The following is a 23,947-nucleotide window of genomic DNA, read 5'->3' on the forward strand; positions in this document are numbered from 1 at the left end:
GAACCAATACTCACTCTTTATTCATATCACCATCTCATTACATGACAAGAGAGAGAGAGAGAGAGTCACATGTAGTCTAAAGGAAAAGAACTGTGCCCATGCAACATCCGTGAATTATTGGTTTTTTTTAGTTACCCAAACGCAAAGCAGGGACAACCTTGTTTGTTACGGTATATAAATGCTCCTGCGGCTGCTACCTCAAAATACAACTCACAGTTAGCAGCATCACTGTCCTCATCTCTATTGATCCTAGGAAACATGTCTGTTGAAGCTATGGCAATGGCTGGTATGGATTACAAAGAATGTGCCATCCGTTTGGAACAGTGGGATACACGCTACACAGAGCAACCTCCTTTGTACCTTCTGGCTGAGCGCAATGAATTAGTTAACGTGGATGCAGTGTGTATGAAAGCAAAGATCCGAGAATGGGCAAAAGCAGTTGCTTCCAGTTACAAGCAAGAAAATGTCACAAATGTAAAGTGCAAAATATATGCATTTAGCTAGCTCGTTGTATGAACAATCCACGCGAATTAATGCTATATATGAAAGTTATAACTTGCAACGACATGTTAGACAATCTCTCTCACTTTTAACACTCTTTTCCTTTTGGGAGTTTGGAGGTGTTTTTCTTTAATGACTAAGGAAAACCAAAAAGAGAAGATATGTAATCATCGGATATTGTAATGCAATTATACTTCACTTCATTTTGTGTACATCTACATTCTAATGATAAACTACACTCATACAAGTTGACTGGGATGACTGTACTGAAGCTAATAATTCACGGGGTGTTCGCTTGCATCACTTACGAGTTGTTTCCCTCCCTACCCATTACTAGAGTTACTTCACATGGTGCCGGTACAAAACTTCAACAAAATTCTTTTTCCAACAAATTCCTAGAATAAACAAAAACAACAAATCCTATCCCACTTAATGAAATTGAGTAATGCATAATAAATTTACGGTGTTTGGAAAAAAGGTTAAAATCAATGTCTAAATAATTTTTTAAAAAAATAGCTTTAACAATCATAATCATCGGAATACGGAGGTTACTGCCCATTTTTACACTTGAATACAATAGCACCTACGTTTTTTTTTTTTTTGTTTTTTTTTTCAAATCAAATTAACCTCTTAAAAAGGAATAGTGCCATAGAACATCAAAAGTAATGGCCTAAATTTGTGACTTCTCATCTTCCACCCGACAACTCAATGGCATCTTGGTTATGAACTGAATCTTCTCCCCATTCCAATCTTCTTTGTAGTCTCTCATAATCTTGCCTTGTAGCGACCTCCATATGTTGCCATTCCTCCCATCTTTCAGCCAGCCCTTCGCCCTCCAGCATTCTTACAACTTCTGACATTGCCGGACGATCCTCGGGCGATGCTTGTGTGCAGAGTAATGCAATTTGTACAATCATTTCAACCTCTTCTATGCTGTAATTTTTATTAAGGTTGCAGTCAACAATAGTATCTAGTCTTTTCTCCCGTTGTAGTTTCTTAACCTACATGAAGCAAAATATAGTAAAACCAATAAAGTATAAACTGAATTATTCATGAAGATAACAAGCACAAACACTATGAAAGCAGGAGCATATCTCTTTACAAAAAATAGTTCGTTCACCTTTTGCTCATCAACGTTATTTAGGTAAGGATATTTAGAAGCAAAGTATGTCTTTTTCAAATTGTAAAACCACGAATTCACCTCAACTTATTCCCAGTTTGATAAGCATGCAAAAGTCCAATTATAATACACAAACTTCTATTAGCTCATCACAAACTTTACTTCCTGTCTATATTAATAAAAAGCTGAAGTAGGCAGCATCAAAGCAGGAAGAGGCATGCACAAGTTCCAAGCATGTAAACAAACAGGAAATACTAAAATCAGATTCTCTCACATGGTCAAGCAATAGCACATCATCTTCCTCTTCCAAGCGTGAAAAGTCAATTGCTCGTTGACCTGTAACAAGCTCCAAAAGCATAATCCCATAGCCAAAAACATCCGTCCTTTCTGAAGATTTTCCAGTGGACAAGTATTCCGGAGCTATATGGCCCATTGTCCCACGAACTTGAGTTGTCACATTAGTATTTCGCACATCAACTAATTTTGCCAAACCAAAGTCCCCAACAACAGCTTCAAAATCTCCATCTAGTAATATATTAGCTGCCTTCACATCCCTATGAATAATCTTAGGATTGCATTGCTCATGAAGATATTCTAGGCCACGGGCTGTTCCTAGAGCCACTCGTTTTCTAGTAGGCCAATCTAAAACAGGTTCCCCAGGTTTGAGTTCTGCACCAGTATTCAACCAGACTAATATCACTGTAAAAGATGCGAAATTATATACAAAAAAACTAAAGAAAATACAGCGATCCGAGCTACATTATAAAGTAAAATTCAGCCAGATAAGGATACAAGATTCATAATGCAAAAATGGTTAGATTCCATGTCCCATCAGGCTTTCAGGATTTTAAAACAGCACAAAGATGAATATTTAAAATTGGGAAGGCCCGCATGGTGAGAGTTCTACTGATAAGACACATGTAATCATATTCATCTCCCACATTCTTGTTCTATTCCCGAAAGTTTTTCATGAAGAGAATGACTACCTAGATAAAAATTAAAAAAAAAAAAAGTTTCAGATAAATCTTGAAAATATCAGTAGATTTCCTGAATGTTAGATTAAACCTTTAATAACTTAATGCACCTAATTGAATCCAGGAAATATTAAAATGGTTTATATGACTGAAACAAAAAAAGTTATTAAGGCCAGTAAGTATTCAACTATGCAAATGACCTCTTCAATCCCAGTTACAAAATAAAGTAATTTGGATTATAGTCTCTTTTACAATAAATCAAGTTTAATACTTAGCAGACTAATAATACCCGTGTTGTAACAAATACCTCGTAGCCGATAGGCAACACTTAAGTTCTGCATGAAGGGATAAACTAAGAGGCGTTCAGTTGGAGTAGTACAAAAACCAATTAGTCGTAACAGGTTCCTATGGACAGCTACGCTTATCATCTCAACTTCACAATGGAAAGCTTTTTCACCTCCAGGACTTTCATAATCAGTTAACCTTTTGACAGCAACTTTTGTGCCATCAACTAAAATACCTTTATAAACTTTTCCAAAGCCTCCCTGTCCTAAAACATTTTTCTCACTGAAGTTGTCTGTAGCAATTTGTAGTTCTTTCCAGGCAAATCTTTTTAGTTGACCAAATGTAATTCGCTGATCAACTTCACCTGAAGATACATGGTAAAAGAAAAAGGATTAGAATAGATAGTTCACATCAATCTTAATTTTAAAACTTTTATTAAACAGTGAAGATTGTCCGTTTCCTGAATTTTTAACTTGTTTCCTTGTTTTAATTTTTCTAGCTGTTAATATCCTAGTGTGTGCTGGTGTACTTCTCTTCTATTTCATAACACTTCTTTTATAAAATGAATGTTATACATTATTTCAACCAGTTATCACAATTAAAACTTAGAAGCATTGCATGATAGTTCAACTACTAAATTCTTCATTCATGTCATAATGATTTAATAATATTATCATATTGCACCTTCACATCCAGTGGGCCACAAGTTCTCAGAATATCAAATGAAGGGAAAACATAACCAATACATATTGGCAATCTTAATGTGTAAGATACTGGAAAAAGAATATTACTGCAGCCCAATGCTATTGACCATCATCGTGAATATCAGGATTTTTTCAAGAAGAAAAAAGCAATTCCAATAGATTGTGCATAATGAGCTTAGCAATACACATTCATTAAAGTCAATCTCAAATGAGAACAACAATGGCTTATATCATATTAAATCATGAATTTACAGTATTGAATCAGCTTGGAACATAACGTGATGGTAGTGACACCAAATCAATAGTTTCTTACGTTGAACTACAGACAATCTACACAAAACATAAAAGAACTCAAACCTGGAACATCCACAAAAGCTTCATGCTTGGACCCCTTGCACCAGAAGAACAGCAGGCCACCAATAAAAAGAATAACAACTAAACCTATAACTATTCCAACTATGAGGCCTATTTTTGGTTTATGTGATGAACCTGCCAAGTGAAGGAAAACAAGTTTTCAGCTAGCAGTGAAATTTGGAAAACACCTCACAAAACAAAAAACAGGATCAATGAAGGTAACCTTGATCAGCATTCTCAGATGTGCAAAGACGATGATAGTTCACGCCACAATTCAAATTATTTCCAGTGAAACTGCAATCAGGAACATAGTGAAACAAAGCGGAACATTAAATAAACAAGGAACAACACCACATGAATCCTAAATTCAGAGGTTCCATTTCTATCCAAAGATTCCATAAACAAAATTGCAGTGGTACATGGCTTATACCAAGTAAAAGATGGGGAAAAAAACAGTTTTATGCCTTAAACTTCTACTATTACATATCATCCATATAAGTATGCATTTTGTTTATCGTTAGCTCCTATCTGTTGCCTGAAACTTGTCACCAGTAGAAACTTTGTTACTGAGAAAACCCTTCCTATTAGAGATGTAAAGAAAACCATTTCTGGTTGAGTTTTATCCTTGCCATCTTCTTCTCCTATTAAATCAACTTAAAGCAGAAAGTGTTGGGTGGAAAATGCTTTGTTAATTCTTCAAGCTTGCAGGATTTACATGGTGGGTATGTTGAATGCTTTTACTTTTCAATTTTTGTTTTCTTAACAAATGCCGTTGGGACATTGATTAGCACTTGCCAATGAAAAATCATATTTCTCATAAGTGATATAAAAGCTACCACTTTTCTAAACATTTTCCATTCAATATCATATAACAGGCATATGCAAAGAAGTTAGGCTATGGGAAACCAAATCACAAATCTTTCAAATGAAGGAAGAAAAGGGAAACCAGTGAAGACCACTAAAATCATAGACTACTATGTGATTATGTTGGTAAATTATATTTGTTGAATGCAGTTATATAATTAGGTTCTTTAGGACATATGCATCATAGACTACTATGTGATTATGTTGGTAAATTATATTTGTTGAATGCAGTTATATAATTAGGTTCTTTAGGACATATGCATCCACTTTCGGAGTGTATTACACATAGCCCTTGGCTCAGGGATACAAAATCATCTTTAAAAGGTGCTTTGAAAATTCAATCCAACACTAATTTACTACCATACGTACTTGTACTCCGGAATGCTGAATAGCTGCTCCGGAATCTGCCCACTAAGATTATTTGAATCTAGTAGACTACAAAAGAAAAGTTTGAACAATTCATCAGATATAAAATGATAATGAAATATAATTAGAAATAAAAAATGAAAAGTATTAAAGAATAGTTTACATACATATTGCTCAAACTTGGGAGACTGGCAAGTGAATTTGGAATAGTTCCAGTGAGATTGTTTTGACTCAATGTCCTAGTTTAAGGGCAAAAATTAGACACTTACAAACAGTCCACAAGGAAATAGATGCTGAGGCTCGTTATACATCAGTAAAACCTAGGAAACTAGTAACTATCATACTTACAAGAATTGAAGCTTTTTAAGATTACCAAGGGAATATGGTATTTCACCCATCAATCTGTTGTTTTCCAAATCCAATCTAACCAAGCTTGTAAGATTTCCAATTTCTTTTGGTATGTCACCGGTGATGCTATTCCCTTGCAAAGAACTGCATGAAAAATGTATAACATACACCACCAAAGAAAAAAGGTGAAAAATATGAACCAATGGACCCATGAAAGTATGACTTAAATCACAAAATTCACCAAATAGATCAAATGGCTTAAAAAAAAACAACTTATACATATTTCCAGACAAGTACACACACTGCAGATGATATACATGTTCCCATGCTTGCTTTCTTAAATAAACAAGTAGGAACCATAATGTGTAGTCAACTACAGTTCATCAGATTAATAGAAGATAGTAAGTTCAACTGTAAAAAGTTTAAACCCCAAATAACCTTACAAAAACAACATAGAAATGTATCCATATGATTTCATGAATTCACATCATAACAGTACATTGAAACATACCAAGAATGAAGAGACTAAGAACTTAAACCAGGGGAGGGGGGCAAGGAGCAGCAAAACTTCTGCTAAATTTGACCTGGCTTTTGCAGATATTTCATATTATAAATACTTACAGAGTTTTAAGACTCTTTAGAGCCCCTATTCTCGGCGTTAAGGATCCTGTGAATCCCATAAATGCTAGTGAACTGCAATGAAGCAATTCATATAATTATACATCATGCACAAAATATTTCAGTACCAATGAAGGATAAGACTGCCAAAATCTTCTTCCAAATAAGAATATCTTACACTCGAACAACATTGTTATTCTGGTCACATTCAACATTGGCCCAAGTACAAGGGGTTACTTGGTTTCTGTTCCAGTTTGTAAGCTGGTTGGGTGAAGCATTCAATGATAACTTCAATGCATACAGTGCATCTTCTGAAATGAACATGAATGATATACATCTATTAGAGTTAAGACCCAGAGTCCAATGCCGCTTGCAACTTTGACAAAACTAGAAAGCAAAATACTTTTCAAATCCATAAAATACAGACATTTTTATCTAAATATTTCATATAAATTAATTGGAAATTAAACTTCGAGAAGCATATCTAAATGAAAAACTAAAGAGTATGTCAAGTTGGCTCTCAGCTACACTTCCTGCTCTTGGCTTGTAATTTCTACTTGAGACAAGACAAAGAACATGCAAGCACATGCTTGGTTCAATTAATTTCCATGTACTACTACTAAATTTATTCTATGGATGAAAGAACGATCATCCATATGGAGCACATTAAAAGAAATAAAAAAAAAAAACTAATTTTGCAAAAAGACAGAGAAAGGGGGCAAAATAAGAATGAATCAAATTCCCAAGATGAACAGAACAAAAGGCTGATCGTTGAACCTTCTAAATCAAGCTCAGGCAGCGCAAAAGAGCATATGCTAGACATTAGCAAAAGAACAGATACCAAATCCATTTTTCCACCGACATCAACCAGTGACACAGTATGCACGAAATCCAAGTACCCTACCACAAATCTTCATCTATGTAGGGCAGAATAAACAACCCACTAAGCTGCAATCAATGAAAAAAAAAACGGTAAACATCATATAAATATTATAAAAAATGAAGCAAATTGCCAGAACGACGAAAAGGACTTTACTGTGATACGAGAAGCGTTCAATAATCAACCATCGGTCGGAAAAACTAAAATAGGGTTCAAGCAACAAAAATGAGAACCAAAAAACCAAACAGAACGGTAATGGAATCGTGCAAGAAACCAAAAAATGAAAGATTAATTGAACGGTTAAAGTCAGTTTCTTTTACTTGATTTTGGGAAAATAAATAAACAAATGAACAAAAAAGAAGCTGGGTAGAGCTGAAGAGAAGAGATACCAGACACCAGTTGAGTTGAGCTGAGTTGAGCTGCTGAGAGACACACAGGGAGACAAGTCACAAATGTTCGAAAGGCCGAACATTATATACAGCAAATTTGAACTGAAACGGAAGCTTCTGTCTCGTCTCATGTGGTCCTTGCGAAAATTGATTATTTGGTCAATATAATTTATTATGTACATCGTATTAAATATTTTTTATGCTTTATTGAATAATAACTAAATGATAATACAATAACAATATAGCAAACTATAGCGGTTTTTAATTTTGATATGATATTTAAAAATAAAATATATTAAAATATAATTTTATTTAAATTACAAAAATAAGATATTAAAAAATTTTGGTAAAAGTACAAAAATTTAGAAATAAAATAACTAAAAATTAAAAAATACCAAAAATCGTCAATAATAATTTTTTAAAAATAATAAAAAAATTTAAAAAATAAAAAGTATAAACATAAAATTTAAACTACCAAAAATCATTAATAATAATTTTTCAGCTGACAATTGTTTGAAACATTTTATATTTCTGTGATTTTTTTTTAAATCTTATATTTTGATTTTTTAATTAAAAAAGAATAATATAACATTAATTGACGTGCTAGTAATAAATTAGAAACATTAAATGTATTATATTTTAATTTTGATTTTGTTACTAGATTCATAGATTATTATAATGGTTTAAGAATATTGTTAGTTTCTAGAAATAATTTTTTACTTCTATTTTAATCACTGAAAATTCTATCTATATTCTAAAATTTATAAAAATATTATGTATTTTAAATTTTTAATAAATTTTAAATTATATTGTATTATACTTATTAAAAATTTTAATAAATGTATTATAATATAAAAAATATTGAATGGTCTAGAACTGTGTGATCCTACCATTTATAGCAAGTTAGGTGTTAAAATTTCATAATTTTTTTTTTTTTTAAATGTGAAACCACATAATTTTAGATTACCCAAAAATTGGTCCACGAAGTGAGTAAGCTGGTCTTGTCCTCACCAAGATGCAGATGTTACCGACACCATGGTGACCATGGCATCACCAGCAAGCAAGCATGGGCAAGCTATCAAAATGTTGAGGGAAAGTTCCAAATCCCATCCCAAATTTAAGTTGGCCTCTTTATTTGACTATGGCGTCAATCATATCCACCCTCAACCCCCAAAACTGTATGTGTGTATCCAAAAGGAAGGGTGAGACAAGCCTACAAATAGGGGTGCCAAAAAATATTACTCTTTCTATTCATTGAGAACCAGTTGAGTTCAGTTTACTTTGTTTTGGAATGGCCTGGGAAATTAATTATCTTAAGAAATTTAAAAATAGAAACACATATAACATAAAAAAAAAATTAACATCTGAATAAATTATGAATTTAATTAATATTAAAATATGAATGTTTTTGTCAACTAAATTTGTGCGTAAAAATTAAGAGATTTAGAAATATCATTTTAACTTCTTCTTTTTTGTATGTTTAGATATAAAATTTTAAAAGTCAACTCAATGAGTCGAACTGACCACATTAACACTTGTTTATTGTGAGTTAGGGAGACTCTACAAGGTTGACCAGTAAGTTATAAGTCTCTAACTCGCTATGTTAAAATGAATAAGTTATATAAATTAACACGAGGACTTGAATTCATATATTATAATAATCTTAACTAAAAAAACAAGAAAGAATTTTTAGAATTCTTTTATAATTTTTATTCCAATAGGATGATTTTTAGAATCTTTTGTCTACCATTACAACACCTGTAAAGAATAACATAAGAAATATATATTCCCTTTTCAAATTGTCAAAGCAAAGCACTTTTTTTTTAATTTGTTTTACAAAGAAATATATATATTTTCAGTGTATTTGATTTCATGTTGAAATGTTTGAGATGCATATTTATCTTCTTAACGCTTAGCAAGGTTATTATTATTATTAACAGGGGATAATAGTCTTAAATTGGAGGAGTATGGAAGAATTCCTTTCCTCAGACAATGATTGGCAGACAGAAAGTGAGAAATTTGGCAGAGTTGGAGTTGTGTAATTATCAGTCTTCGCTAGCTACATCCCTTCTAGGCTGCAGTTGTTAACAAGGTTACAACACAAACGATGTTTTTAATTAAAAATGATAATTTAAATTCTTTAAACAATGCCTTTAGGGTGCTATTACTACTTTCCTTTTATTATTTATATTATTGTTCATAAATTAATGATATTTTTACGAAGAAAATGTTTACTGGTTTAAAAGGTGTAGAAATGTATTTATTTAAATTAACGAAGAAATACTGAATTGTTCATGAAAATATATTTTTCAAAGTACGGGTAAAATTTTCATTTTAATAATTCCTTAATCTGTTTATTTGTGGTCATCCTCAAAACAACGAGATATCCCAGTCCACGGAGTATTAGATGTAAATTCTCACTACAACCCTGTCTTGCATGACTATCGCATCAAGTTTCCCATAATAAGCTTTCATTTTTGTTTTATTTTTTAGTCAAAGGAAGAAAGAAGCTAAAACCGTGGGCAAGTGCCACATTGATAGAGATTCTTCGACCAACGAGGAATCCATTAATCCCACACAATTTGGTCTCTCTACAAAAACTCGAGAATCTTTGTACATGTATCGAGACAAAGAATGAAGTTGCGAAAACATACAATGGAACCATGGTAGCGATACCTTTTGAAAAACGAAATTATAATGTCTTTTTTGTAGTTTTATATTCTCTTGATTTTCTTTCCTTTATCTTGATTTCATCGGTAAATCGCATTGAATTCCAGATTAAAGTAAAAAATATCATTTGTTTTTTTATCTTTTATTTTAGTTACGAAGTTAAGCTTATTAACCATAATTTAATCTTCAATCGTGGTATCTTTACTTTAATTTAAATCAATAAAAATAAAAAATGATATATTTTTTTATGACATGGCACGTTTTTAATATAAAGTTAAAAGGACACGCTAATTAGGCCCAACCCAGGCAGCCTAGTCACTATGGAAAGTACAGCTTTGCTTTTAATAATAGAGAGTGGGGTAGTTACGATAAAGAGAAAATAAAAGAAAGTATAATATATATATATATATATATATATATTATATTTAAATTAAATTTTTTATTTAATTTATATTTAACAGTGAGTAAAATAATAAATTAGAAAATAATAAATTTTAAATTTATTTTTAATATATTTTATGTGATTAACTTTTTTTAAAATTAAAACACTATCTTATAAATTAATTATTTTTAAATTTGTTAAAAACTGACAAGTTATAAAAAATATATATTAAAAGTTACATTCCTCTTAAATAATTTGTCCCATCTTACACACTCACGCTTTCACTTCTCGTTGATTGCCATCGGTGTCCTTGAAATTTAATTATTTTTAGTTAACTACGCCTTAGTTTAAAATTTATAACAATTATAACTAGCAAGTTTTGTATTTACGAGCACTTTTTTAACCTCACATTTATTTAAAATAAAATGTTGACTTTAATATTTAAGGTTTTATTAAAATAATTAGTAAGATTTATTATTTTTAAATATTTAAATCGAACTTTCATTAAAAATATCATTTTTTATTTTGTTTTTTTGTTTTTTAATGTAAAGTCAGATCTAGTGGCACTGTGTTTGGGCCTTGGGGCTTTCGCCTTGGATTAGGTGTGTCAACAATTTGTCCTTTTCTCATTTTTTCAAGAGAACTTTATTACTGTAACTAATCAGGACTTTTCCTGCTCAAAAGTCAAAAGTCAAAAGATAAACAACTGTCCCATTATCCCTAACCTGTGGGACCGTGGCCCCTTTAATTTTTTTTTACTCATTATTTAAATTAATTTATAAATTTCGATGCTGCAATTAATATTCATTATACTTTTGTATAATAATATTTTAATTAAATTATACATGTTAAAAAATTATTTGAAACAATTAATATATTGTTTTTGAGCATTTATTTATTATATTATATTTTTAATTACAGTTCAATTTATTATTATATTAATTGCTAAATTGTTAGAATGATTTGATAACGACGGATAAATATATAAAAATAATAAAATTTCTTGAAATTTTGGGTAGATCTTATATCACTAACCGGTACTAAGTTATAAAATAATATAAAAAAATAGAATTTAGTATAATGTTATTAATCTTTTGTTTTATATAAAAAGTTGCATGATAAATTCCAAAAAATCATTTCAAATAATTAGTCAGGGCAAATGCACAAAAGTGCTTATAATAATGTGATAAGTTGATAAACATTTATACACAACTTTAATGCATATTCATGTATGAAAAATTACAAGTAACATTATTTGTGTGCATAATTTTTACAATATTTGATACAACTGAGTTTTTTTAATACGTTGTTTATCATACATTTTCTCTTTTCATTCTCCATGACTCTCTTTTTCTGTAAAAATTATTATATAAAAGAAGAAAAAAATATAAATGCTCAATTTAAAATAACAACATTTGAGTCATAACATTTTATAAAATTGAATTTAAATATATTAATAATATAAATTTTACACTATTATTTAATTATAAATTTTAAGCATAATAAATCACTATTTTATATTTATACGCTAAAAAAGTTATTATAAAACACGTAGATTAATTGATAATTCAAACATTTAGTAAAAGTATACGCGGTGTAAATAAAAAATACACTTGGTATATTTTAATAAATGTTGCATCATTTTAAAAAATATTTATGTATCGTTAAAAGTGAATGTTTTTAAAATATTTGGATATATTTTTATAATGTGTATATATTATAAAAAGCAATGGAACTTTGAGAAATTTAAATACCAGAAATCCATATCTTGTTTGTCGCTTTGTGAGTGTCGTTGGACAGCGAACTCCATCCATGCCATCTCAATCTTCTGCTCTACAACACATCACAAAACTCTGTTTCTCTTCCCTTCAACAGAGACCCATCATTATTTCCGTTTTCTGGGAATCACTCTCCAATCCCTTCCTTAATTTCCACGAACTGTTTGCTCCACTCACACTCCAACAACACTTACGAATTTCAAATTGAAAAAAGCTTGTAAATGGGAAGGTGTATGAGCTTCATCACTTGGCGTGACCGGTGCTTCCGGTACTCCTTCTCCAACGCGGGCCTGAAATCAACAACAACCGATCTGGGCGACGGTACCATCATGCACTGTTGGGCTCCCAAAGCCCATAACCATTCCAACCGTTCTCTTCTTCTCATCCATGGCATCGGAGCCAATGCCATGTGGCAGTGGAACTACTTCATCTCCTCCCTCACGCGCCACTTCAACGTCTACGTCCCCGACTTGCTTTTCTTCGGTCACTCCTACACGACCCGACCCGAGAGGTCCGAATGGTTCCAAGCCAAGTGTGTCATGGCTCTTCTCCAGGCTCACGGGGTCCATACGATGACCGTGGTTGGGTTGAGCTATGGCGGCTTTGTGGCTTACAGCATGGCGGTGTTGTTTCCAAAGAGTGTGGAGAAGTTGGTTGTGTGTTGTGCTGGTGTGTGCTTGGAAGATAAGGACATGGATGAAGGCATGTTTAAGGTCAAAAATGTTGACGAGGCTGTGAGTATTTTACTTCCACAGACACCTCAAATGGTTAGGGAACTGGTGCAGCTTACCTTCGCCAAGCCTATCAAATTCTTGCCAACTTGTTTTCTCAATGATTTCATTGATGTAAGTTATTTTTTAGCTGAAGATAGTTATTAACTAATTATATATAATTTTATATTTGGTCTCTGAAATTGGTCCAATTTAGGAATAATGGACTGTTGTAAGACATAACTTGCGACCGTAGAAATTCATAATGTGGATAATAGTTTTGAAGAAAAGTAATTATTGGTACTATAGTAGTAAGACCCCTTGTTTTATTGGACAAGTTCGATTTTGAATTTTATTTACATTCTTTTATCCTTGACCATGAATTTGCGCCCAGAGAGAATAAATAAATAATGGGCATCTTGGCTTAAGCACTTAAATCTAGCACATATGTCCCTCCGCAGCATTCGTGTGGATCATAATTCATAATTTCAGAAGAAGGGAAAGGTCTGTTTTACTCAACTACTCAAACATGTTATGATATATATGTATAGTTGATGATATCTATATATTTTCCGTGTCTTAGATTTCACTACCATCATGGCTAAAGCACTTAAATCATGCACATTTGCAATTGCAACGTTAATATACTTGTTAGTACTTGAGGAATGCTTTGATCTGTAACAATTGGATCGGTTAAAAATAATCTCTTTTCTAGTTTTCTTCCTAACTGAAAATAACTGTTGAGTGCTTGGTTATTGTATTATTGTGTGGTTTACCTTGACGTGAATGTAAAAAACAAGGGGTTACTCCTTCTACCAAAACTCTCTGAACCCGACATGCAGGTGATGTGTACGGAGTATCGCCAGGAGAGGAAAGAACTAATCCAAGCATTGCATAAAGACAGAAAAGTATCCAATCTTCCCAAGATAACCCAGGTAATTTTTATTTTGTTTCTGACTTTATATTTTGAGTTAATTTGACCACACTTGCAATTTTGCTCTGTAACTTCTAAAAGCATAATTTTTCAATGATGTAGCCTTTGCAGATTATCTGGGGAGAACAGGACCAGGTATTCCCACTGGAGTTAGCTCAAAGACTAAAACGGTGAATTTTGTGACATTTAAGTTCAATATTGATTTCATCTTCCAGACACCTACCTTTATACATTTGGTTTATAATTGTGTTCTACACTTACCTGATTGTTCTAAAGTTTGGATTTTGTTATTTTTGCTGCTGTGTAAGGCATGTTGGAGAGAAGGCACAACTTGTGGTCATTAAGAATGCGGGGCATGCAATCAACGCAGAGAAGCCCAAAGAACTTTACAAGAATTTAAAATCCTTCCTCATTGATCCCTTAACTCCATCTAAGCAAGAAAGTCACAGCAATGATCACAAGATGGACCAGAAAGGTTGACCCTCAGAATGGAAAAACTGTTCATCATTGTGGATATGTATGTTATTATTTTATCTGACAGCTACGACTGATGCTGCTTTTGTTGGGTTGTTTTTCGGGAAGCTTGTGTTTGTAAAATCGATTCTATGCTGGGAAGAGAACCTTCATATTTGCCAATTCATAAAATGAAACTTAACTATCAATGGTTTATCTATCAAATATACACTCATAAAATGAGTACCTCCAAGATGAAATATACCATTTTACTTGTACAGTCGTGATAAAAGAGAGTTTTCGATATCATAGCTGTTAACAATAAACACTAAAGCATGATAAAACATTATGTTAAAAACTACATAAAAATCCGACCTGCCGGATTCGAACCAGCGACCTAAGGATACCAGCTAGGGAAACCCCACTACAGTCCTCCGCTCTACCAACTGAGCTAAGGTCGGTTGCTGGTCACTGATTTAAGCTTTTTAATATACAAATATTAATAGAAATATTGATCAATGAAATTTTCTACTCACTTTTTTTTTTCTTTCTTGCCACAAATTTTTTCTTGTATCTTTTAATTGTGAAAATCATGTTCATACATTTTAAATAATTAAAGTACCAAAAAATTTGTCTACAATAAATTTAGAAGTATCCTCCACTCAAGTATTATTGGTGTCTCCTCTTTTTAGGATTATTGCGAGTTTATAATTTGTTATTTGTTGCAGATTTGAAAATCATTTTCTTGCCTTTTTTATTGACTAGGGTTACAGTGATTCAAGAAGTTCTTCCACAAGAAATTATATGTACACTTTAGACCTACACAGTAAGTGTTGTTATTAAAATTCCGTTTCTTTCCACAAGATCAGTAATTTTGGAGACATAAGTTCTTCTTGTCACAACAAACAAATTGTTAAGTACTCTTAAAATTTGTAATTTTTAAGTCTAACTGTGAAAATATCGGATATATTTTTTATGAAAAATTTATAGTTAAAAAAAATCCCAGTCTACTATTTCTATCATATTGACAAAAAATAATTAAATATACTAAACTATAGATATATTTTATTTCTCTTCGACTATTCTTGCAATGTTTTAGAAGTATAATTGTAAGACAAATTTTCTTGAAAGATAAGAAATGGTTAGGTTTAGTCTTAAAATAAAACTAAAAATCTTGTTAAATTAAATTTTAATATTAAAAAAATAAAGCACGTGTTACAAAACAAGAAAAATGTGATTATAAAAGAAAAAGGTTATGTAACAGTTATTGTATTTTTTTCATAAATAAAAACACATTTAAAGTAGAGGAAATAATTAAAAAATTTACAAATTGATTAAAATAATTTAAAAAATCTTAAATTAGATATAAAATAAAAATTCATCAAACATATATTATAAAACGAGGAAAATATTATTCTTATGAAAAATATAGATAAATTAATTCGTTTTTAATAAATTAAATCTTTAAAAGTATAATAATATAAAAGTGAATTAAATAATTTTGATTTTAGCATAAAAATTGCATTGACAAAAATGTAATTTAGCATTTGAAATCCCACCCAAAAGAAAAGGCGTTAGGGTTCTGGAAGAAGCGAAGTAAACCGGGCATCGTTGGCGTTAAACAAAACAAAAAGGTAAAAGAAAACTCAACCACCAGCTTCTTTGTCATCCTATAAGCAAAGCTTCATTTCCAACGCAACACTGTATCCTCACACACTACAACACTATCCACACATGCCGTAGCAGCAGCGGCTAAGGTTTAGCACCAACACGTTTCTCTTTCTGTTCCAATGTTATCGTCTCTCAGAATTATGACACCAACATAGTTTTATTCCTTCGTTCATTCTAGATTGCAGTATTGTCGTTTTTGTCCCTTGTTTTAATTGGTTATCGACACACGAACTTATATATAAGCCAGTAACTGCTGCTTCATTTTTTTATGTTGATTATTTGTGTACTGAATTTACACTATACGTTTTTCCTTGTTCATTTCGTTTCTTGTATATGGAATTTAACTAGCTTGTTATTCATTTCTTCTCACGAGGTTCACTTAGCATTTTAATTTGTTTTTTTCTTTTTGCAGTAGCAGAATTTCATCTACAAACTTTATATTTTTTGGCATATTGTCTTGCTCAAAGTATATTGGATGGCCATTGTACCTTTTGGTAGTACATCAGCTACTCAATGGGGAATTCGTCCTCAGCTTTTCGCAAGATCGACTACGACAGGGAAGATTGCATCCTTCAACCACAGGTTAGTCCTATGATTAAATATTTCTTAACTAATGTTGTTGGCTTGTTGCTCTTACATATGGAAAGGAGCTAAATTACTTTTAATATATTTTTATCTATATTATCCACAAGATATAACCATGAGCTAGGTATAAAATGTGATCTTTTATGATAATTGTCTGCCAAAGTAGTTTTATTGTTTGCATATAGGCTTAGATTCTCAGAAACTAGGGCTGTTTCCTATCTTACCTGTCATTAAATGTTAAGCTTCGGCAGTGGCTTACTCAATATATACACATATTTTTTCAGTGTATTTTGTTGCACTGGAGAGTGTAATTAAATTAAATCATTTCCTTGCAGTGTTGCAAGCAGGATAAGCGTTACGTCTGCACCAAGTTCAAGCTTTTTTGCTCGAGATTCCTTGCGTGCACTGTTTGATATAGGTTCATCTCAAACTTTGCATCGTCGCAGGGGATCAAGGTTGATAGTTAGAGCAGATACAGTAAGTTTCAATTACTTGTGCATTTCTGAGCAACAATAACTTCCTTCTCTACACAATTGTGCCTTATGAAAGTATTCCTTCTTAAATTATTTAACTCTCAAGAACGTTCAATATATTGACTTGATATCTAATATGTGCCACTGTGCAGGATTTCTATTCTGTTCTTGGGGTGTCAAGAAATTCTACGAAATCTGAAATTAAGAGCGGTATTTTTTCTGTGGCCGGTGGCCCCCTCCTTTCCTGTCTAACATGATTTTGCCTCCATAACGATCTATTGATACATTCAAATAAGTTCTGGTATACTTGCTCATTAGTTGTTGACTTCATGAATGTCCATTTAAAGGAAGTCAATTATCTGTGCAGGCTCAGTATGTTATCTAATAAATGATTACCCCCTTTCATATAACTCTTGCTACTTCCTTTAACCTTTGATTGCTCTATTGTATCATATGGTATGGTATGGTATGATATGGCTTTTGTATGCTACAGACTAATAGAACAAAAGTTAACTATATTTCTGGTATAAGGTCCTCTAGGAAATTTCTAACCAAGACTCCATACATTCGCTTCCATTTCTTTGTAATGTAGGATATATTAGTGAAAATGTTTAAAATTAGTGGATGACAAGCATGGGTGATTAGGGATAATGAGAGATGGTTGTGATTAAAAAGTTGCCATCAACCAGATCCTGCATATGATTTTCTTGGTTATGCACTCTTTTTGTGGCTAAATAGTTTGTTTTAGCATTGCAATATCAATTTTTCCTCTAACTTTGGACATTTCAGCTTATCGGAAGCTTGCCCGAAATTATCATCCTGATGTGAACAAGTGAGTTTTTTTTTTTTCTCTCATTTGAACATCATCTACTTTCTAATACCCTTCCTTTACCTTGTTCCCCACATTGTTTCTTTCCTAATTTTTATTTATTTTTTACTATTGCTGTGGATAAAGTGGCTTGGATGTCTTTGAATTATAATGCCTGTAGCTCGTCCTTTTTAAAATTTAGGTTTTTATATACTTTCTGAACTGCTTATTAGGTAAATTCTTTTAGCCACACACCTTCTCACCTGTCAATTTTTCTTGTTGCTTAATTTTCTCTTGTCGTCAGTCATTTGTTCAATGTTGCTTGAACTATTATGTATATTCACTTTATGCTGCAGAGAACCTGATGCAGAACAGAAATTTAAGGAAATTAGTAATGCATATGAGGTAAAACTACAGCTTATTGAACACAGCTGGTCCTTATGTATGTCTACACATAATCGAACTTCTGTAAATCAAATTCTTTCACAGGTCTTATCAGATGATGAGAAACGAACTATATATGACAGATATGGAGAGGCTGGACTTAAAGGTTCAGGAATGGGCATGGGGGTAAGTGTCCTCTGAAGATGACGGGGAATATTATTTTGTTATCATATATTCCTGTTTCTCAAAGATGGATAATCTTTATGATTTCAGGATTTCAGCAATCCTTTTGACCTATTTGAGTCACTGTTTGAGGGCATGAGCGGCATGGGTGGCATGGGCAGCAGAGGTTCTTGGAATGGAGCAGTTGATGGTGAAGATGAGTATTATAGTCTTGTTTTGAACTTTAAAGAAGCCGTTTTTGGAGTGGAAAAGGAGATAGAGGTTCGGCGATTAGAGAGCTGTGGAACATGCAATGGTTCAGGGGCTAAACCTGGAACTAAATCATCCAGGTGTAGCACATGTGGTGGCCAGGGTCGGGTTGTCTCGTCTACAAGGACTCCATTGGGCATCTTCCAGCAGTCTATGACTTGCTCGTCTTGCAATGGGACTGGAGAAACTTCAACACCTTGCAATACATGTTCAGGGGAAGGTCGAGTGAGGAAGACAAAGCGTATAAGTCTTAAGGTTCCAGCTGGTGTGGATTCTGGTAGCCGTTTAAGGGTCCGAAATGAAGGCAATGCTGGAAGGCGAGGGGGTGCTCCTGGTGACCTCTTTGTTGTTCTTGAAGTTATCCCAGATCCCGTGCTTAAACGGGATGACAATAACATTTTATACACCAGTAAGGTGTCTTATATTGATGCAATCTTGGGGACTACAGTTAAGGTTCCTACTGTTGATGGCATGGTGGATTTAAAAGTCCCAGCTGGGACTCAACCAGGCTCAACACTTGTTATGGCTAAGAAGGGTGTTCCTGTGCTGAATAAAAAGAACATGAGAGGTGATCAATTGGTTCGAGTGCAAGTTGAAATACCTAAAAAACTGAGCAAAGATGAGCGAAAACTTATTGAGGAACTTGCTGATTTAAGCAAAGGCAAGACTGCTGCCACCAGTAGGAGATGATTATATTTAGTGGGAACTTGTAGCCTACGCATTTCCAGCCCCATAAATATTTTTTTCCTTATATGGATGCTTCATTCTTGTGGGAACCTTGAAACTCAACTCGGGTCAACTATTGATTTTAGAACTGAGGGAGGGTTGAGCATTTGTTCGTGGATGTAGGTTACTAGTCCTTATAGACAGGAGGATATGAAGAGCAAAAGAAACTAGATCTCCTTTTCTCCTTTCTTTTCTTGTTGGAACTTATATGCCTTTTTGTAATTTATTTTGGGTTGGGGGTGGGGGGAGGTGGAGTTGAAGGATTATATCTTCAGGTGCAATACCATTTTTTTTTATTGTTGCGTTTAGACAAAATGAAAATATATATTAATTTATTTAATGTTATTTATAAAGCGAGAAAACAACTTTAATGCTCACATTTTTTGTTCGGAACAACTAATTTTTGCCAGTGTCAGTTGCTGTTGTAGTAGTAGCAGTGTTGTAGTCACGGGTTTACCGTTTTAGGCCTATTGTTACTGATCTGGGTAGGATTATTGCAGTTCATAACTGATTGATGGAAAATCTTGAATTTTATTTTTCTCGTACAATGGTATACCACAGAAGCAAGAAAAATATGGGAATATTTTTACTATGACGAATGGCAAAAAATTAGAGGGAATTGATTCACTTAAGTCAAGATGGGTATCTAGATTTATTGTCATAACCCACGTTTTCTATAAAAATGGATGTTTAAATCATGGCCATAAGTTTACTTTCCTATTGTTACACATTTGTTCATTTTAGAACAACTATATCTAAAAACAAAGCAAAGTTACTATTTGCTAAAAGATGCTATGAAATTTAGGAATATAAAACTTTTTTTTTTCCGTAACATTAATAATTTCTGTTTAGAAATTGCAGGGACATTCGTAAGCACATACCTTTACACAAGGGAAAATGATTTGGAATTTTTTAAAAAAAAATGCAAAACATAACATATTGGGGTGAGAGAGGCTCGAACTCTCGACCTCAGGATTACTCGGAAGCTATGAGACCTACGCGCTAGCCAACTGCGCCACCACCCCATGTTTGACAATTGTTACCCTTTTGCTTTCTCAATCGTTGCTATACTCGTTTTTCCAAGCTCGTTATACACCATTGTATCATAATTATTTTCAATTTTTAAACAAATAAATCCTAAAATATATTGCACATTATTACAACAGTGCCATTGGTAATAAGTTACATTAGCATATCCATGACACTGCTAATTTTGAACTATCATATCATCCTATGTTTACTTATGCACGACCATAACACTGCTAAATTTTGAATTACTCTTCAAAATGAAGAGCCTCTTCTATTAACCTATTGAAATCATTATAGGATGATCCACCAATATCAGTGGCTTGTAGTGCTTTTTCCCTCCATTCTAAAACATTTTGCTTCATTTCCTTTCCCTTTTCTCCCTCGATCATTTCCTTAACAAGCTCAGCAATCTCACCGCGCTTTACATCATGGTTTACTTCCATCCCAATGCTCCAAGTTGTACATACATATCTACAATTCATTTGTTGTTCTGCAAAGAACGGCCAACAGATAACAGGCACACCTCCACATATAGCTTCTGTGAGTGAATTCCATCCACAATGTGTTAAGAAAAGCCCAATTGATGGATCTGAAAGCACTCTATCTTGAGGGCACCAACTTGTGATGTATCCCCTCTCCTCAATCTCATCAGAAAACTCCTTTGGTAAGATTGCTGATTCACCCATCAAAACATCAGCCCTAATTATCCACAAAAATGGGTACTTGCTATTTGCAAGACCCCATGCAAGTTCTTTTAGGTGATGTTCTGTTATCACAGTCCAACTTCCATAATTCACATACACAACTGAATTGGGTTGCCATTTATCAAGCCATTTGAGGCACTTAGAGTCTTCAATCCATAGGCTTGACCCAAAGGACAAAAACTGATCCTCAGGTACATGTCTACCTAGTAAGGAAAGTGGACCAGTGTTGTATATGCTAGGAAACTTGGCCTTAATTGCATCAAGGACTTGTAGTTCAAAGTCTTGAAACGTGTTAAAAATGATATTGGATGATGTCAAACAATTCCTTACTTCTGACCCCATAAAATCAAACATGGTCTCATCAAGATTTGTGGTTCTGATAAAGCTTGGCAAGTCTTTGAGTCGAATGTTTTTCATCCCGGGAATCCAATCTACGGGCATGTCCAATGCACTGTCAGTAATTGATTCATTATCTGGAACAAGATAAAAACATTTATATTTAAGGTGAGTTGAAGGAACTTAACAGAAAACTTATGAATTTTTCAACTAATTTTCATAAAATTTTTGTCTAACTTGTCAAAATAAGTTTCATTCAGTTTATTTTAATAAATTTTAAGATAAAATTTAATGTAAAATGAGCTTATCTTAACGCACCTTTATTCCAAAATACTGCTACGATACTAAACCCACAATCAATACCAAAAGGATACCGCGTATTGTAACTCCCTACTTGAAATAAAATATATTTTAAGCATTAGTCGCTCCTCTTAAATGTCAATAAAACATAAAGTAAAATATAACAAAATTGAATTATTTTTTATATTAATCACAGGTTTGTAAATGAAGGACTAAAGTAATGTATACTTGCAATATCAAGTGAGAGTTTACTCAAGAGTCAACCTTTGAATGGAATAATTCCTCTATTGACTAGTTCACTGAATTGCAAGTATCCCATGAATCCACAAGCAGAGGCAGTCCAAAACTGAGCTTCAGGTATGCTCAATTCCTTAGCAGCTTTTATTGCAAAACTCATGACACCATCAGAGATTATGAAACTAACAGGAGGTGCCCCTAAAGATGTGTTTAGCTTTATCAGGAGCTCCTTGAACGGTGCAAAACAGTTCTTCCTTGTTGAATCACACAGGGCAGAAACATCAGGATTTGCATCAATATCCCATGATGACAAAACATCTGGGATGGTCTCAAACTGAAAACCTTGTTGGCTCTTGACAAAGGTGGGTCCCAGAGACCGAACTAAGCGTCTTTGATTGGATTCAGTGTTGACAAAAGTTATGTGGAAACCATGGTAGTGAAGGATCTTTGCCAATTGCATAAAAGGGTTTATGTGGCCTTGTGCTGGGAATGGAACACACACTATGTGGGGTTGTTGTTTTGTATGTGAAGACCTCATTTTTCTTCTCGAGTTCTGATTACACTCTGCGGGTTAGTGCGTTTCATATATATATATATATATATATTGTGGATAGGTTAGAATAAGCAATGACATCAAGAGTTGAGGATGGAGACTTTTTTTTGGACGCCTGGCGGAAGAACAGAAGCCAAATGGCGTCAAGTTGTTAAATTAATGCGAGTTCTGATGCAGATAAATCTTAAACAGCAATATTTGCACGTCACCTTTTTTCTATTATTATTGTTACATCATTTTTTAAAGAATATAAAACAAGATAAACGCATATTTGATTCCATTTTTTTTTAAGATGAGTGAAAAAAATGTAAAAAGATATGTAAGATTAAAATTTATTTTCCAGGATGAAACTCAAGTCTCTTCGAGCTTTTTGAATTTTGACGCAAATAAATTTTGCAATTTGTCTTAGGATTAAGAAGTAGAAATTACTTTAAAGTGATTTAAAATACCATTTAGGACGAAACGAATCTGACCAGAACTGTAATAACAAGACGTGACTTGATTTTTGTTCATATTTATCTTTCTTTTAATACTTTAAATTATTATTCAACCGATAAAACAGTTTCACTTTATTTCATCACTTATTTGTACTGAAAAGCTTTGTTAACACTATGCAATATGCAATGTTGGTTTATCAAAGTCTTTAGACCAAAAAGGATATATTCTTTTATTTTTTATTTTTTGCTTTTAAATGAACTTCTATTCCTATTTTATGAAAAACTTAAGAAATGTTGTTGGAAAAAAAAAGCTTTTCTAAAGATGGGCTTAATGGCCCAGTCCTCTTTCAGTCATAATTGAAAAGCAATTATTGTTTAGTGAAAGTTTTTGGCAGCTATAAGTACTGGTGGGCCTCTAAAACTCTTACGACCCAAGAAAACATCCAAGAAGACTATGAACTAAAGGATAATTTATTAAAAAACAAAACAAAACAAGACTAATGGTTATCTTTAATAGGTCATCACTAAACTAAAATGGAATAATGGAAACATTTCCAAAGAACGACTATGACCTGTTGCAATAAGTAAAAAAACTATGTAGGCAATGCTCGTGTTCTTCGCACAACTTAATATGCAGTATTAAGGTAATTTTCGGAGACAAAGTATATTAAAATAATTAATTAACAATATATTTGTACTCCGGTACCTGCTTAAATTTATTCAATCAACCTGGCCGTTAGTCTTTTTTGACTAGAAGGACTACCAGTATTGAAGTATCAACAATAACTCACATAACTTAATTGCAGAATTATAAGTATTTTGATGTTATTTTTTAGTTGAAATTGAAGTTTTACATTGGTAATATATACCCTCCTTTAATAGCAATCTGTATGGCAAAAAAATTGAGATAAAACTCTAATTTTAACCGTAGAATGATACTTG

The 23,947-nt window shown here is 32.8% G+C and overlaps 4 protein-coding genes and 1 non-coding gene across 12 annotated transcripts; 2 read left to right on the plus strand and 3 right to left on the minus strand.

Annotated features, from left to right (window-relative positions):
- Positions 1-943: 943 nt before the first annotated feature.
- LOC113851599 (probable LRR receptor-like serine/threonine-protein kinase At5g10290) lies at positions 944-7,487 on the minus strand. Of its 5 annotated transcripts, none has more exons than XM_027482119.1 (13): positions 7,404-7,457; positions 7,171-7,214; positions 6,912-7,082; positions 6,313-6,445; positions 6,138-6,209; positions 5,517-5,660; positions 5,336-5,407; positions 5,172-5,237; positions 4,162-4,232; positions 3,942-4,073; positions 2,903-3,244; positions 1,896-2,290; positions 985-1,502 (listed from the first exon to the last, which is right to left on the minus strand). In XM_027482119.1, exons 3-13 carry the CDS (start codon positions 6,982-6,984, stop codon positions 1,188-1,190), a joined length of 1,815 nt encoding a protein of 604 aa, XP_027337920.1. In that variant the 5' UTR covers positions 6,985-7,082; positions 7,171-7,214; positions 7,404-7,457; the 3' UTR covers positions 985-1,187. The 5 variants fall into 5 exon arrangements, with proteins under 5 accessions (XP_027337919.1, XP_027337920.1, XP_027337918.1 ...); XM_027482117.1 differs by having other exon boundaries at positions 1,896-2,320; XM_027482118.1 differs by lacking the exon at positions 7,171-7,214 and having other exon boundaries at positions 944-1,502; positions 7,404-7,487.
- Positions 7,488-12,260: 4,773 nt separating this feature from the next.
- On the plus strand, positions 12,261-14,450 carry LOC113851600 (monoacylglycerol lipase ABHD6-like). Of its 3 annotated transcripts, none has more exons than XM_027482121.1 (4): positions 12,261-13,078; positions 13,786-13,878; positions 13,980-14,047; positions 14,186-14,450. In XM_027482121.1, exons 1-4 carry the CDS (start codon positions 12,455-12,457, stop codon positions 14,355-14,357), a joined length of 957 nt encoding a protein of 318 aa, XP_027337922.1. In that variant the 5' UTR covers positions 12,261-12,454; the 3' UTR covers positions 14,358-14,450. The 3 variants fall into 3 exon arrangements, with proteins under 3 accessions (XP_027337922.1, XP_027337923.1, XP_027337924.1); XM_027482122.1 differs by having other exon boundaries at positions 13,786-13,851; XM_027482123.1 differs by having other exon boundaries at positions 12,261-12,946.
- A 249-nt stretch (positions 14,451-14,699) lies between these two features.
- On the minus strand, positions 14,700-14,791 carry TRNAY-GUA. The gene is given in 2 exon segments: positions 14,700-14,735; positions 14,755-14,791. It is a non-coding gene; the product is annotated as a tRNA-Tyr (tRNA).
- Positions 14,792-15,923: 1,132 nt separating this feature from the next.
- LOC113849351 (chaperone protein dnaJ A6, chloroplastic-like) lies at positions 15,924-19,800 on the plus strand. Of its 2 annotated transcripts, none has more exons than XM_027479211.1 (8): positions 15,924-15,964; positions 16,414-16,583; positions 16,922-17,063; positions 17,212-17,269; positions 17,849-17,891; positions 18,224-18,272; positions 18,357-18,437; positions 18,525-19,778. In XM_027479211.1, the coding sequence occupies exons 2-8, from the start codon at positions 16,477-16,479 to the stop codon at positions 19,371-19,373; spliced, it is 1,329 nt and encodes a 442-aa protein (XP_027335012.1). In that variant the 5' UTR covers positions 15,924-15,964; positions 16,414-16,476; the 3' UTR covers positions 19,374-19,778. The 2 variants fall into 2 exon arrangements, with proteins under 2 accessions (XP_027335012.1, XP_027335011.1); XM_027479210.1 differs by having other exon boundaries at positions 15,927-16,087; positions 18,525-19,800.
- Positions 19,801-20,495: 695 nt separating this feature from the next.
- Positions 20,496-22,567, minus strand: LOC113851480 (linamarin synthase 2-like). The gene is made up of 2 exons (XM_027481977.1): positions 22,043-22,567; positions 20,496-21,615 (listed from the first exon to the last, which is right to left on the minus strand). The coding sequence occupies exons 1-2, from the start codon at positions 22,551-22,553 to the stop codon at positions 20,684-20,686; spliced, it is 1,443 nt and encodes a 480-aa protein (XP_027337778.1). The 5' UTR covers positions 22,554-22,567; the 3' UTR covers positions 20,496-20,683.
- Between the last annotated feature and the right edge of the window lie 1,380 nt (positions 22,568-23,947).

The sequence above is a fragment of the Abrus precatorius genome, unplaced genomic scaffold (genome assembly GCF_003935025.1).
Source record: "Abrus precatorius isolate BTA unplaced genomic scaffold, Abrus_2018 Scaffold9, whole genome shotgun sequence".
In the NCBI taxonomy this organism is placed as follows: domain Eukaryota; kingdom Viridiplantae; phylum Streptophyta; class Magnoliopsida; order Fabales; family Fabaceae; genus Abrus; species Abrus precatorius.